Source organism: Geospiza fortis, unplaced genomic scaffold (assembly GCF_000277835.1).
Source record: "Geospiza fortis unplaced genomic scaffold, GeoFor_1.0 scaffold452, whole genome shotgun sequence".
NCBI classification, from domain to species: domain Eukaryota; kingdom Metazoa; phylum Chordata; class Aves; order Passeriformes; family Thraupidae; genus Geospiza; species Geospiza fortis.
This window is the reverse complement of record NW_005054369.1, coordinates 2,454,916-2,469,078: the sequence shown is the minus strand read 5'-3', so window position 1 is coordinate 2,469,078 and position 14,163 is coordinate 2,454,916. Positions and strand designations below refer to the sequence as shown.

General features: G+C 45.0%; 1 protein-coding gene across 1 annotated transcript in view; it reads right to left on the bottom strand.

Annotated features, from left to right (window-relative positions):
• The window catches only part of DOCK1 (dedicator of cytokinesis 1), a 254,970-nt gene that overhangs the window by 202,254 nt on the left and 38,553 nt on the right, over window positions 1–14,163 (bottom strand). Inside the window, exons 19-23 of the mRNA XM_014308424.2 lie at window positions 14,024–14,121; window positions 10,152–10,241; window positions 9,711–9,811; window positions 7,665–7,799; window positions 4,131–4,239 (exon numbers count right to left, since the gene is read on the bottom strand). Coding sequence (XP_014163899.1) covers window positions 4,131–4,239; window positions 7,665–7,799; window positions 9,711–9,811; window positions 10,152–10,241; window positions 14,024–14,121 — 533 coding nt within the window. The remainder of the gene's footprint in view (window positions 1–4,130; window positions 4,240–7,664; window positions 7,800–9,710; window positions 9,812–10,151; window positions 10,242–14,023; window positions 14,122–14,163) is intronic.

The following is a 14,163-nucleotide window of genomic DNA, read 5'->3' as shown; positions in this document are numbered from 1 at the left end:
TCAGCAGGAGAAGGTTAAGGAAATAATTATCATGCACCAATTAGCAGAAAGGAGGAATAAACCCAGGAAGGCTCAGCACACTTGTAACCATTAAAAATGCATTCACCAACCAAATGCTGCTCACCTTATTGCAGCAGGTTTAACCCTCAAAGTGATGCTTGGAAATCAAAGTGGAACCTCCCCTGCCCAAGCCATTGCTGCACTCAGCACGAGAGGGGAAGTGTCTGTCTCCACTGAAACACCAAAAAAAAAAAATCCCTAAAATTGTATTTAATTAACTAAAAAAACCCCAACTTCTGCGTTGTTTTGAACATTGTAATTTTTAGCAGTTCACCTTTCCAAATTCAAACCCACAGGACTGATTATAACCTGGGGTCAAAGTGGGTTTTAGTTGTTCTTGCACCTCAACATTTTAATTCCGACATGTTTGAGTATACAAAAGGCAAAAGAAATGAGGTGTAAGCACCAGCAGAGTGCTAGCAAAGCTCTGCTCAAACCACATCCCAAGATCACACGGAATTTTACCTATTTACTGCAAAAATCCATAGCTGAAGTACTACCAGACAATTTAAAAATAACCTTTTAGTGTTATATATATATATATATATAAACCCTATAAACCTCCCTACCTAAGACTTTTTGAACATCCATAATCCTAAAAGAGGTACAAATTCCAAGCCTCTTTTTGTGCTCCACAGCCTTAAATCCTTGTACAATGCTGAGAGTTTTCTTTTAAAGGTACTTTTTTTTCTCCATCCATTCACTCAAAGCCTTGAGAAATTCAAATTAAGAAAAAAATTAAAAGCAAAATATTAAACAACTACAGTCAACAGCTTCCACAAGGACATAAATATTTGAATAGATAAAGAGGAATTCTTGCTAAGAACACAAGACTGCAGTCTTTAATTCTGTGGCACTTTGAAGGCTACTCCCCCAGCAGACAGGAAAAATAATCCAGTCTATCCAGTCCAGAAAGTTGGAAACATCTCTGACAAAGTTTCCAGTGGCAGTTCTGCTCCATGGTGATAAACTGTACAGGAAAATTCCAGTTTTTGCAAGGACAAATGGAGCAGTGGGATGTGTGAAAGAAGTATATCTGCCTTGTCTAATGTAAAGCACCTTAATTTTCTGTGTAGGTCTTTGCAACTTCTTATCTCTCTCCAAACACACTTATCTTGTCTACACTTATTTAGCTCCCCCAGTATTTATAAAAATCACTGTGAAAAAAGCCTAAAACCGTTACAGAGCAAGATCTGCTGATCTTCCTGCACAACGCAGGGACCTGGGGACTCAATCTGTTTAAAATCACTGACTGTCCACAAAACTTCAGCAAAGTATCCAACAGCACCAGAATTCCAGACTGGTTTGGGTTGGGAGGGACTCAAAGATCTTTTTCCACCCCAGCCATGGCAGGGACACCTCCCACTGTCCCAGGTGCCCCCAGCCCCAATGTCCAGCCTGGCCTTGGGCAGTGCCAGGGATCCAGGGGCAGCCCCAGCTGCTCTGGGAATTCCATCCCAGCCCCTGCCCCCCCTGCCAGGGAACAATTCCCAATCTCTCATCCAGCCCTGCCCTCTGGCACTGGGAGCCATTCCCTGTGTCCTGTCCCTCCGTCCTTGTCCCCAGTCCTTCTGCAGCTCTCCTGGAGCCCCTTCAGGCCCTGCCAGGGCTCTGAGCTCTCCCTGGAGCTGCTCCTCTCCAGGTGAGCACTCCCAGGTGTCCCTGGAACAACAAACTTCAGAAAAGACAAAAAAAAAAATCCTTTTATTTCCTTTCAACTCCCCTCCTAAGGCTGCCAGCAATGCCTGCCCTGGTACAAACCCCAGAGCACAGGAGATCAGGGTTTCACCTGCTGGGGAGGTGCAGCATTCCCAACCCCCTGCACCCTTTAAGCCATTCCTGGGGTTTGGAACCAGCCCAGCACCCACCAGTGGCTGCTCCAAGGCTCTCTGACAGCAGGGTGACAGCAGGGTGACAGCCCTGTCACCCCAACACCCTGCTGCTGCCCCTGCCCTTGAGAAGCTCCAAGGTGTCCTGCCCAAAGTGCCAGCTCCATCCAGGGATTCCTCCACTCCTCCTGACAGCAGTGTCCCCATCCCTCAGCTCAGGGGTCAGCCCCAGCTCTGGGAGCTCCAGCTGATGCTCCTCTCCACCAGCAGAGATGGAGATGCTCAATGAGACCTCTAATGTCACCCCACAGGGTCACTGGCACCTCCTGCAGCTCTGCCAGGCAGGGTGCACAGAACCCACACTCACTCTCTGAAAACCCCTACATTTATCCACCCATTCAATAATGTTGTTCTCAGACAGAAGCACACATTTCTGCCAGGCAGAATGCACAGAACCCAAACTCTCCAAAAACCTCCACATTTATCCACCCAGTTCAATAGTTTTGTTCTCAGACAGAAGCACACGTTTCTGCCTGGCGCTCACGCTGCACAGCTCCAGTGGATACCTGAACATCATAAAAGCAATTTCACAAGCTGCAAAAAGCCAATAGTAGCAATGATGTGTTCTGAGAGCTCAGGAATTAGAGTCCAGAGGAGATGAAGGCAATAAATAATGAATGAAAGCTTGTCAAGGCTTCTGCAAGGCATCCTCAAGCACACTGAACCCACCCTGGCTCATCCCTCAGAGCTTCATCTGCCACCCTACACACACACACAGGTGCTCTCCCCAAGCCTGCAGAGCTCTGAACCTGCTGGTAGGATCTCTCCAGTCCTTGCCAGGCAGCTTCCCTTCCTGTGTCTCAGGTGAACACACCCAAATCAATTTTTGGCGTTTTCCCCTTTTTTTTCCCCCCACCAAGGTCTAAATTGTTAAAGAAAAAAGCTCATGTTCATCTGCCTTCCTGCAGCAGGCCCTGCAAGGGAGTCTCAGGAAAAGAAATCTCCCATTCCACTCCTGTAATCTGCAAACTCCCTGTTTGTAAAGCCCCAGAGAGCACACTCTGAGCTACCTGCCCATTTCCATTCAGGACAGGTGCTTTGGCAATGAAATGAAAATACAGCTTTCCTGAAACGTGTAATATCCCTACTTTGCTATCAGATGATCCAGTCTTGGCCTCTCTGCCTAAAATATTCCTCCTCAGCTGCTTTATCCCCACTATCTCCTTTTGCTGTGTGCTCAGCGTGGCATCAGGAGCCCCAGAGCTCAGCTACAAAGGACTGGGGGGCTTTAATCAGGACTTTTCCTGCTCCAGGAACTTCTTCCACTGGCACAGGGATTTCCCACTGTCTGTCTTGGCAACCACCTGAGCAGGAAGAGCCCAAGTGTCCCCAGATCTCAGCCCCTTGATCCTCTCTCAACTGATCCAGCAAGGCTGGGTCAGGGCTTTCACCTTTTTTAGAAACTCTGGTTGGAAGCACAAGGAGAAGTTCCAGGTGCAGCTTATCAAACACACATTTAGGGCAGTCTCTGCAGTTTTCCATGATGAAAAACATCCAATAACTTCTGTATCCAGCCTCCTCTGGTTACTAAAATCTGCCAGTCCTACAATTCAGAGCTTTTGCTCTTTGATATCAGCACCATTGGAGGGCACAGAGCCCTTTCCCAATTGCATGAGCCAATGTTCCCAAAAGCAGATTTAAAGGGACACAAGAAAAGGTCTAAGGAATCAAAGGTGGAGCTTCCAGTCTCTCTCATTACTAATTTTCTTTTTAAAATATGTGCTAGGGCTTCAGATCCTGTATTGAAGTTCCTGAACAGCCTCAGATACAAATAAATACATTAAAATACGAGGATCTACACTGTCAGCAGCATCTGAAGTATAATGTCTTAAAAACACCTTCACCTTAAGGTTAATTTAAAAAAAGCCAAATTAAAAATTAAAAAAGCCAAATACCACTGAACCCAAATTAAGTTCTCTTTTTAAAATAAAAGTGAGGGTTTTGAAGCAACTAAAGGTTGGACTCAATGATCTTGGATGTCTCTTCTAACTTAAATAATTCTAGAATTGTATAAATTTACTTGTTCAAAGAAAGTCCTTTACACGGTCACAAACCCTTCAGCAGAAGCACCAAGAATTAACCTTGATTGAAGCACAGCCAGCTTTTAAGCACAAATAACCAAACATTTCACTGCCTTATTGTGGCTGAGGATGCAAAACTGGAGATGTGGAAAGCACAAACCTTCACTATGACAGTCTGGTCAGAGTTGCTGCTCATCATCTCATTGATGGACTTAAAGAGCTGCAGCAGAGACTCCCTGAAGTCTGCTTCTCCTTTGTTTTCATACAGCCTGAAAAACAATTAGGCTTCATCAGCACAAACCACAGTGGAAAGACTGTTTTAAAAAATCTGGTGTTTTTTTTAACAATCAGATGACGAGGAAGAGAGAGGAAGACAGAACCCATTGACCCTCTTTCTGCTAAGAAGATACATTTTTTTGCTGTGAGAAGGAAGCCCTGAGGTTAAATGGTGTTTCAGCACTAATTTCAGGCTCAGTTTGCCATGGAGTCAGCACAGCTGACACAGGGCAATGACTCAGCCCCAGCTCAGCTGCAGAGCAAGGTCCCTGTGCCCCCAGGCAGACTCCTCACAGCTGAGCTGCCCACTGGGATCCCCCTCTCCCTGTCTCAGATGCTTTCAGGGGGGTAAAAACTGCACAGAGGGACCTGAGCAACACCAGAGGCCAAAAAAACACAGCCAAAGTGAAGAACTTGGGCCACTGGAACAATGAGTGCTCCTGGAATTCTCTGCAGTGGTTTAAATGAAGAACTTGGGCCACTGGTACAATGAGCGCTCCTGGAATTCTCTGCAGTGGTTTAAATGCAGAACCTGCCCTGCTGCAGGTATAGGATGGCACAATCCTCCCTGGAAAACCAGGGGGACACCACCACTGGCTCCACATCATCCTTGAAAACCTCCCCTCCTTGGGCAGCACGTGGGACTCACCCACACCAACAAAGAAAACCCAGCAAACCCCAGAGAGCCCAGCCAGCAGCTCCTGGGGCTCCAGCAGCACAGCCCTGGGTGACAGAACTGGTGTGTGGCATTGACATTTCCTGAACATGATCCCTTCCCCCAGGGTTCTTCTCCTGGGAAGCTGAAAGGCAGCGAGAGAGGCCTCGGAGAAAAGGAAAACAATTCTCATCTCATTTGCTTCTCCCGTGTTGTGCTCATGTGGAATCTGTTTGGTGATTGTTTACCCACAGGTGATTGTTTCATTGGTTTCATGTGAATTGTTTTGACTCTTTGGCCAATCAGAGCCAAGCTGTGTCGGGACTCTGGAAAGAGTCAGGAGTTTTCATTATTATCTTTTTAGCCTTCAGTAAGTATCCTTTCTGTATTCTTTAGTATAGAATTAATATAATATAATATGATATAATATAATATAGTATAATATGATATAATATGATGTAATGTAATGTAATGTAATGTAATATGTCATAAAATAATAAATCAGCCCTCTGAGAACTTGGAGTCAGATTCTCATCTCTCACCTCGTCCTGGGGACCTCACAAACACCACACCTTCCCACCCAAGCCATTCCATGACTCCTTCCCCAGTGAAACCCCACCTTCACCCAGTCAGCTCTGATGGATCAAGAGCCTCACCCAACAACAACAACTGGGCTCCCAAAGCCCTCCCTGGTCCCCCAGGCCCTGCTCCCCACAAACACCTGGCACCAAGACCCGCTGCAGCAGCTCCCAGCACGAGTTCAACTCCCTTTCACTTTCCACAGTTTTCTCCTGGAATTAAACCCAGTAGGAAGGAAGGTCTTGAATGTAGACTGCAGCTCAGAAAGGGAATTTCACCCAGGAGTTCGCTAGGTACAATCCTTGTACAATTTCTTCATGTTCTAAGATCACAGAATCATGGAATGGTTTGGGTGGGAAGGGATTTTAAATCCCATCAAGTCCCACTCCTGGGACACCTTCCACTGTCCCAAGCTGCTCCAACCTGGCCTTGGGCACTGCCAGGGATCCAGGGGCAGCCCCAGCTGCTCTGGGCACCTGTGCCAGGGCCTGCTCACCCTGCCAGGCAGGAATTCCTGCCCAATATCCCATCTAAAATCACATCATGATGGATCACACATTGCAGCTGGAAATGGGCTTTTCTTGGGATAAACATGGAGCTCAGGATGTTCCTGCTGCTTTACACTGAAGTTAATGTGTATCATTTTTAATGCTGTGCTCATAAACCTTGGGAAGTCCCAGACATGGAAAAGCTGATTTTAACCTGGACACAGAGGAAATAAATACTACAGAAAATAAAAAACCCCAAACCACTAAATTGAGTTATTTTGCTGTGCACACTTCTATTCTCCTTTCAGGCTTAAACTGGGGGTTATGCAGGATAAAAAACTTGTTAAGGCCCCATCTCCATAATGGATTTCAGTGTCCCCCTGAACAGATTACAGAGGTGAAACTTACACCAACAGAAAGAGTAACTGAACCTGACAGCCCAATAAATCAAAATGCTCCAGACAAAAAACACTGTCTTTCAAAAAGGAAGTTATAATACAAATAAACAAGTCAGTCACAAATGTGTTCCTACTGTCAGTTAATAACATCTATTTATTTAATATACCTGATAAAGCACAAAATCTCTGCAGCTGTGAGAAATCAAGGTTTACACCAGGTTGGTGCCTCCAGCACTGCCTGGAGGATTTTAAGGCTGTAGTAAATACACCACAAGCACTGGGATCACTACTGGGGAAATCAGAGATATTTCTAAAGGTCACTTGCAATTTTTTGCCTTTATCAGCCTTTGCTGTAGTGAACAAACAGATGTGTCACCATGCTTTAAGTGGATGAACTTCCATGGATTTATCCAGAACCGAACTGCTAAAATGCTCCATCCATCCATGGAGCCCACCACTCTCTTCCTGAAGTTAAAAATATGCTGTATTTTGGAATAAAAGCTTCAGCTTGCTGTTTGTGATTCCTCAGTGGAGCAGCAGCAGCAATCCTGCATTTTAATCACTCCAAATCACACCCCCTCCAGGCAGGGCTTCAGTCCTGCAGCAGAGCAAATCTGGCTCTTTCTGCATCCACTAATTTTGCTGATTAATCCCTTGGCGTGGAGGGTTGGTCTCACACTGAAGGGCTGTGATTTTGTTCTTCCCACAAGGAAATCCCATAGCCAGTCCTGGAGGGTCAGACTGTCTGTAAATCCAACCTGCAGCCAGAGGGAATTTTATTTTTTCTGTTTTCAAGTGATTTGTAGGCCCTGCTACAGCCTCAGTGACATCCAGTATTTTATGAATCTCACAGCAAGGCTCCTGCAGAAATAAATTCCAGGCCCTAAATTAGAGGAGAGGGTGGTGGAGATGGTAACTGAAGAGCTCTACATAAATCCCTTGCAATAAGGTTGTTCCCTCTGCTAACAAGCAGTAAAAGGACTCAATCTAAGTGAAGATCCCATCAGCTTGGTTTATAACTTCTGTAAAATCCTGTGTATAAAACACAATACAGTAACAGGAGTTTCCCCAAACAGTGCCAAGCTTTAATTGTCCAGAGACCTAAACTATGATGATTTTACCAATTCCCTGCTACTGAAAATACAGATCTCTGCTAAAGAGGGAAAACCCTTCTCCTGAAATAACTTCTCCCGGCTTCAAGCATGTCTAAAATAGTGCAGTACTAAGCAGTTTTAACTGCTGAACTGTAAAATGTTGGCAGTTCTGGGGCATTATTGGCAGTGGGAGGTTGAACTCACTGGTTGAACAATATCCTGGAGCGGACAATGAACTTGAAGATGTATTCCAGAGCTTTCATGGCTTTGAAGAGTTGATCAGTGATCCCACACTTCTCAGCATTGTCCACGTATGTTTTTAAAACCTTGGTCAGTTTTCTGTTTAAATACAAAAAAAAAACCCACATCAAAGTTACAAGTATTCTCACAGAATTTCCATTTTGAAAGGTTTAATGAAAAATGAGGTGCCCACAGAGCTACAAAGTTAATTCTTCAACTAATAAACTCGTGGTTTTGTTTTGCTGATAAGGAGCTGGCACTTATTCTTGAGCAAAAAAAAAAAGCAAAACCACAAACCATAACTTCATTTAACACACAAGCAATACAACAAATCTCAGTAAGGCTGATTTTCTGCTGGATGTTCACATTTAGGCTCTGAGAAAGATACACCCACTAATAATAATAATGAATAATTATAAATAAGAATAAAAAATTATAAATAAGTAAGAATAAAAAAAATTAAATACAAGCATCTTGTTAAAATTAGCACAAAGTATGAGTTCCTTCATTCAGCAAGGCTTCCCCTTAGAAAGCTTTCCCATGGATTTTGGGCAGAAATTTGTAAAATTTATTTCTCAAAGTACACACCACCAGCTGGAAATTCTCTTCTTCCCCATTTTAAAGCCTATCAAACTCGAAAGTGAAACAATTTTCAAAATAATCCCATTTCAGCTCCCTCCCTTCCAATGAATATAAATCAGGGCTTTAATGCAACCGCGAGCAATTCCCTTTTAAATCATCCCAGCTCCAGTGCATGATCCAACATCCCCACTCCAAGCAAACAAGCTCCACATTATTCCCCACTAACAGAAAACAACACAGAGATCCCGCTGCCTGGGGATTTGCTGGAGCAGCAGCAAACTGCCTGAGAATTTCAAGTAAGCACTTAAATACTGCCAAGGCCACCTCTCTTTACTCCAGGGCTGCAGGTTGGGCTGGGTGATCTTGGAGCTCCTTTCCACGCTGGATGTTCCATGAATCAAAGGCAGGGAGAGGGCAGGGATCTGTCACATCCATGGGGACACCTCGAGCCAGAATTCAGCTCCTCCCTGTCTCTGCCTCCCTGCACTTGAGGAAGGGAAGGATGCTCTCCATGCCAGCCATGAAAGGACCACCCCCAGCTCCTCCTGAGAAGTGCAGGTGATGCAGGATGCTCCACAAGTGATCAAAATATCAGCCTTGAGACTGCAAGCTCAACTCTTCTTTGGGAATTAAAGAAGGATCAGGGAAAGGCTCTTCCCCAGAGGGCACTGCCCAAGGAATGGGCACGAGGCTGCCAGAGCTCCAGGAGGGTTTGGACAACACTCCCAGGGATGCCCAGGGTGGGATTTTGGGGTGTCTGTGCCAGGAGCTGGACTGATGATCCCTGTGGGACCTTCCAGCTCAGGATATTCTATGATTTTATGATTCTTCATGATTTTAAATCAACATTTTGACATCCCTTAACAGAGACTCTGCACCAGCAAAGGGCACCCCAGGTGTCCTGGTTTGGGTTTGCCTTCCCCCCAGCACTGCTAAGATATCCACCAGATATTTTTCTTCCAGCCTAATGCAGCAGCAAAGATTTCAACTGCCAAAAACTACTTAAGACAACAAAAATAATGGGCCTTTTTCTTTTTGTCATTCACTGCTTCTTCCCCACACTGACAGTAATGTGGATAACTGGGGTACAGTGTCATTTAATGCACAAAAAAGTATTTGAAGCATCTTAAATGGACACCATTTCCTTCCAATATGAGTGAGAATTGCTTTTGTTTTCCTTACAAAACAAGTCCTGAAATTGTCAAATCATCCCCTTCTTCATTTCAGCACTATCAAAACTTCTTGCACAGGACTGAAAGTTGTACCAATTTATTTCAAGAAAGAAACAAAAACTACCCCCAGTCTTCTTCCAGACCCTCCCAAGCTCATGGGCACATTCCTAATTAAGCTAAATAAACGAGTAATTAATTAACATTACCTGGAAAAATTCTCCAAGCCACATTAGGAAAAATAAACTTTCCAACTCACGTGTAGGCCAAGGTAGCACTGAAATGCTTCTTGATGTAGGTCTCCAAGACAGGGTTGAAATGTTGAAATTTTCTGTCAGCAATCAGTCCAATGATAAATACCTGAAAAAAACCAGCATAATTAGTGTGTTAGTCTCCAAAAAGTCTTTAATTTTTGTCCATTCCCCTTTCTTCTCAGAGAAAAGACATTACTGACATTAAAATTTCTGTTCTTGTCCTAAATTCTGCTGTAAATCCATTAAAATGACTGGATGTGAGTGCTTCCTCATTTCCTGGGAGGATGACATGATAGAATCCAACTCCCTCTGGATCTGAATCTTTAAATATAACTTTTAAATTAAATAATAACTCTCAGCTCAGATCTCTTCCATTAATAAACTTGATTCTATCATTAACTCCCCATTATTAGGAACATTTCAGACCCTCCCCACTGCAGACTCACCAAAGCATCAAACACCAAAGTGTCAAAGGTCTCACTCTCTGAGTTCTCCATCATGATGTTAAAAAGGGCATCCAGAGTATCTTGAAGGAACTACAAAGAAACAACACAGCTCTCATCATGATTTCAAAGGAAAATTGAGATTCCACACAGGTTTCTACAGGTATTTTTGCTAAAGTAAAGGCATTTTAAAAGTTAGCAACAAAAAAAAAAGGAAAATCCAACACTTTTCTTTTCAGCAGATGATTTTTAGTTGATTATCTGTACACAAGTTATCAGTCCAACAGAAGAAATGAAGTCAGAAGTCACACTTGGCACACCTGGACAAGGACTTGACTCTGTGACAATGCTCCAACAACATCAATTTCCAAACTGCAGATTCACCACACGGTCACCAGGCCCATGCATTGCTGAAAACTTGGGAGTTTCAGAGCACAAACCACACAAGCAACTGAGTCTCATGCCAGGGAATGGGAGCTGAGCCATGGGAGGCGCTCAGAGCATCCCTGCTCAGGGCTGCACCACAGCCCCAAACCCCAGTGGGATCCCACATGCAGGGATGGGAACAGAGCCCCCCACTGCTGCCCCAGCCCCAAACCTGCCCAGCAAGGCCTGCACTCCCCCTGGGCACCCCCATCACTGCAGCACCAGAGGAAAAGCAGGTTAGTGCCAGGGGCTTCCAGTGAAGCACAAGGACAAAAGGTCCCTAATTGCAGGAGTCCTTCCCAGGGATCCATGCAGTGCCAGGGATACTCATCACTTCTGCTGGGATGGGCTTGTGCCTGAGCAGCTCCTTCCTCCAGCTGGCACAGACACCCAGGGGCTCCTCCAGGGCACAGCCAGGCTGCAGCACAGCTCAGTTGGGGTCGAGAAAGAAGGGGTTAAATGTGGATGGTTCCAGAACATCTGTCTCAAATCATCCCAGGATGGTTTGGGTTGGAAGGGACTTTAAATCCCATCCAGTGCCACCCCCTGGGACACCTTCCACTGTCCCAGGTGCTCCCAGCCCCAGTGTCCAGCCTGGCCTTGGGCACTGCCAGGGATCCAGGGGCAGCCCCAGCTGCTCTGGGCACCTGGGCCAGGGCTGCCCATCCTGCCAGGGAAATAACATTTTAAAAAAAGTTTTTGCCTTGTAGATGTGTGGTATTTGTAGGACGAGGTGAGAGATGAGTGAATCTGACTCCACGTTCTCAGAACGCTAATTCATTATTATCTGTACTTCTAGTAAAGAATGCTATATTAAATTATAATAAAGAAAGAGAAAGGATACATCAAAAGGCTTAACAAGAATGAATAGTAAAAACTTGTGACTGACTCAGAGAGTCTGACACAGCTGGCTGTGATTGGTCATTAAGTAAAAACAATTCACGTGAAACCAATCAAACATTCACCTGTTGGTAAACAATGTCCAGCCACATTCCAAAGCAGAAAAACAGGGAGAAGCCAATGAGATAATATTGTTTTTTCTCTGAGGCTTCTCATCTTCCCAGGAGAAGAAATCCTGGCAAAGGATTTTTCAGAAAATATGACAGTGACATAGATGAGGCAGAGGGAAGAACATCTCAAAAAGCACAAGGGAATTGATCCTGGGGTTCCAGCTACAAGAACATTCCACATCCTGTGAGAGGGATGGAAAGCCAGCCTGACTCCCACCTTCCTCCTTTATAAATGTTTCCTTTAAAAATGTTCACTGAGCCTCCTGGATCAAGCCTGATTCACCTGAGCTCCTAAACCTCCAGTCAAATGTCAGGAGTTCACCTCATGCACAGCTGAATGTCAAACTCCTTAAACCAACTGAGCACAGAGTCACAGCTCGTGCTGCTGAGGATGAAAACACAGAAAAGCCCAAATTCTTGCAGCTGATCTTAGCCCAGCCCTGGGGAAGAGCCAGCTCATAATTTGACCACAGGGGCAAAAGGAAAACATCACCTTCTCGCAGCCTTACTCATCCCATTAAAGAAGAAGCGCAAATAAAGCACATTAAAGGCTGGACTTGATGTTCTAAAGGTTGAACTCTGGGATCTCAGAGGTCTTTTCCAACCTAAATGGTTCTGTAATTCCAAATGACTCTGTGGCTGCTGCCAGCTGGTAGGGAGGGAAGTGCAAAGCACAGTTTGGAGCCTTGACAGGAGAAGTTTCTCTCCTGGTCTGAAGAGAAGTTGCACTCTTGGGTGCCACACACTGAGTCCCCTGGAAGCCAAAGGATGCTTGGGAGGCTGATCAAGCCTTGATTTCACATTCAGGCACCTCAGCCTGACTTTCATGAGCAGAGTTCAAGCCTGAAATCAGTTCACCAGGACTCGGTGTAGCAGCAGGAAGAGCACAGCAGAGATGCTGCTGCTGAGTGAAGGGGCAGGACATTTCTCAGGTGGCATGAATAATTCCTACACTATTAGTTTACATTCTCATACTGCACAGACTCTGCACAAATGGAGCCAGAGCCTCTGGGGAAGGGAGATAACATTTACAGCTTCCACACACTCTGGAACAGGCACAGAATGGGGAGCTGGGCTCATCTCCACTCAAATAAATGAACACCAGTAGGCCCAGGGCTTTTACTGGGAGTTTTAAAAACAGGCAATTCTTAACAGAAAATAGGAATGTTTTTTATCACATCAATACTTTTTCTAAAGATATCCAGGCTGCATTGTAGATAAAAACATGAAGGGCAAAGAGAGCTGGAGGAACAGAAAGGAACAGTTACAAACCAGGTCCTGCAATGGAGCAGCCCCCACAAAGATGGAACACTGCTGCAACGGATGGAAATGTAAGCACTGGCCCTCTAAAAAAGGATAAAAATGGTGGTGGAAGCAAGCTTAAACACTCCCTCTTCTGCCCCCTGCATGACTCCAGTTGTGCTCAGATCCCTGGGAGCAGGAGAAGGGAATCTCACTGGGTCCTGAGAGTGTGCCAGGTGCAGAACTCACTCCAGAACTGCTTTTACTCCAGCCCCATTGTGGTGCATCCTGAGGAAACCCTTGATCCCCACCCAGCAGGGACATGCCTCTGGGATGTCACGTCTGGAGAGGAGGGAGAACTCCAAGTGGCAGAGCCATGGCAGTGCCCAGCAGGAGCCACGGGCAACATCCTGCTCTCAAATCACCCAGGACACCACCACAGCAAGCAGAACCTTCCTAAAACACCAATCTGTGGGACCCCACCTTCCTCACCCTCCAAGGAGGACAAAATCAGCACTCCCAGGTGCTTGAAGTTACTTCCAGCTGAAGCTTCATTATGCTTCTGTTAAACAACTAAAAATCCCCTGAAGTAAGGAAACAACTCTCCAGGGTCACCTATCCCCAAGAACATCTTTTGGCACTCTTTCAGATTTGATTTATTATAATAACTTCAATAAAGTCCCAGCCTCCTCTTTTGCACAGCTAAACCTGTCTTTATGTAGCTCTCTGCAATCACTCAGTGGCCTTGGCAAATGTAAATAACTTGGCTCAGCTAAATGTTTCCAGAAGTATTTTTTAAAAGAAAACAACAGCAGCACACACTGGGATTGCATTCCACATCCATAGATCAAAAATACATTTAACATCACCATGTGAGACTTCCAAGATGGTCTAATCTTGCAAAGAAAAACACCTTTTCTTCATGGATCTGTATATAAAAATTCACCAAAGTGCTAGGAAAAAAAAAAAAACAACCTAATTTTCAGAAATGTGCATTTGATGTATGTTTTATCAGTTCTCAAACACCTGAAATGTTCCTGGAAGGCAGGGAGAGGAGCATCAGCACCCTGAAGTCTGAGGTTCCTGGTTGCAATTTAATGTGCAAATGAGTGCAGTGAGGCTGAGGGGGAAAGTGTGGGGAGCCAAAAAAAAAGGACACCTCAAAATCTGGGATTTTTACAGACATTAACTCATTACCTTGACCACTTCGCCACCATCAACCTTCATCAGCTGCTTCAAGTTCTGGTGCAACAGGCTCGTGTTGGATCTCCACTTCAGCAGTCCCAAGAGATCAACTAGGAATAGAAAAACCCAACAATTATCTCCTGCAGGCTCTT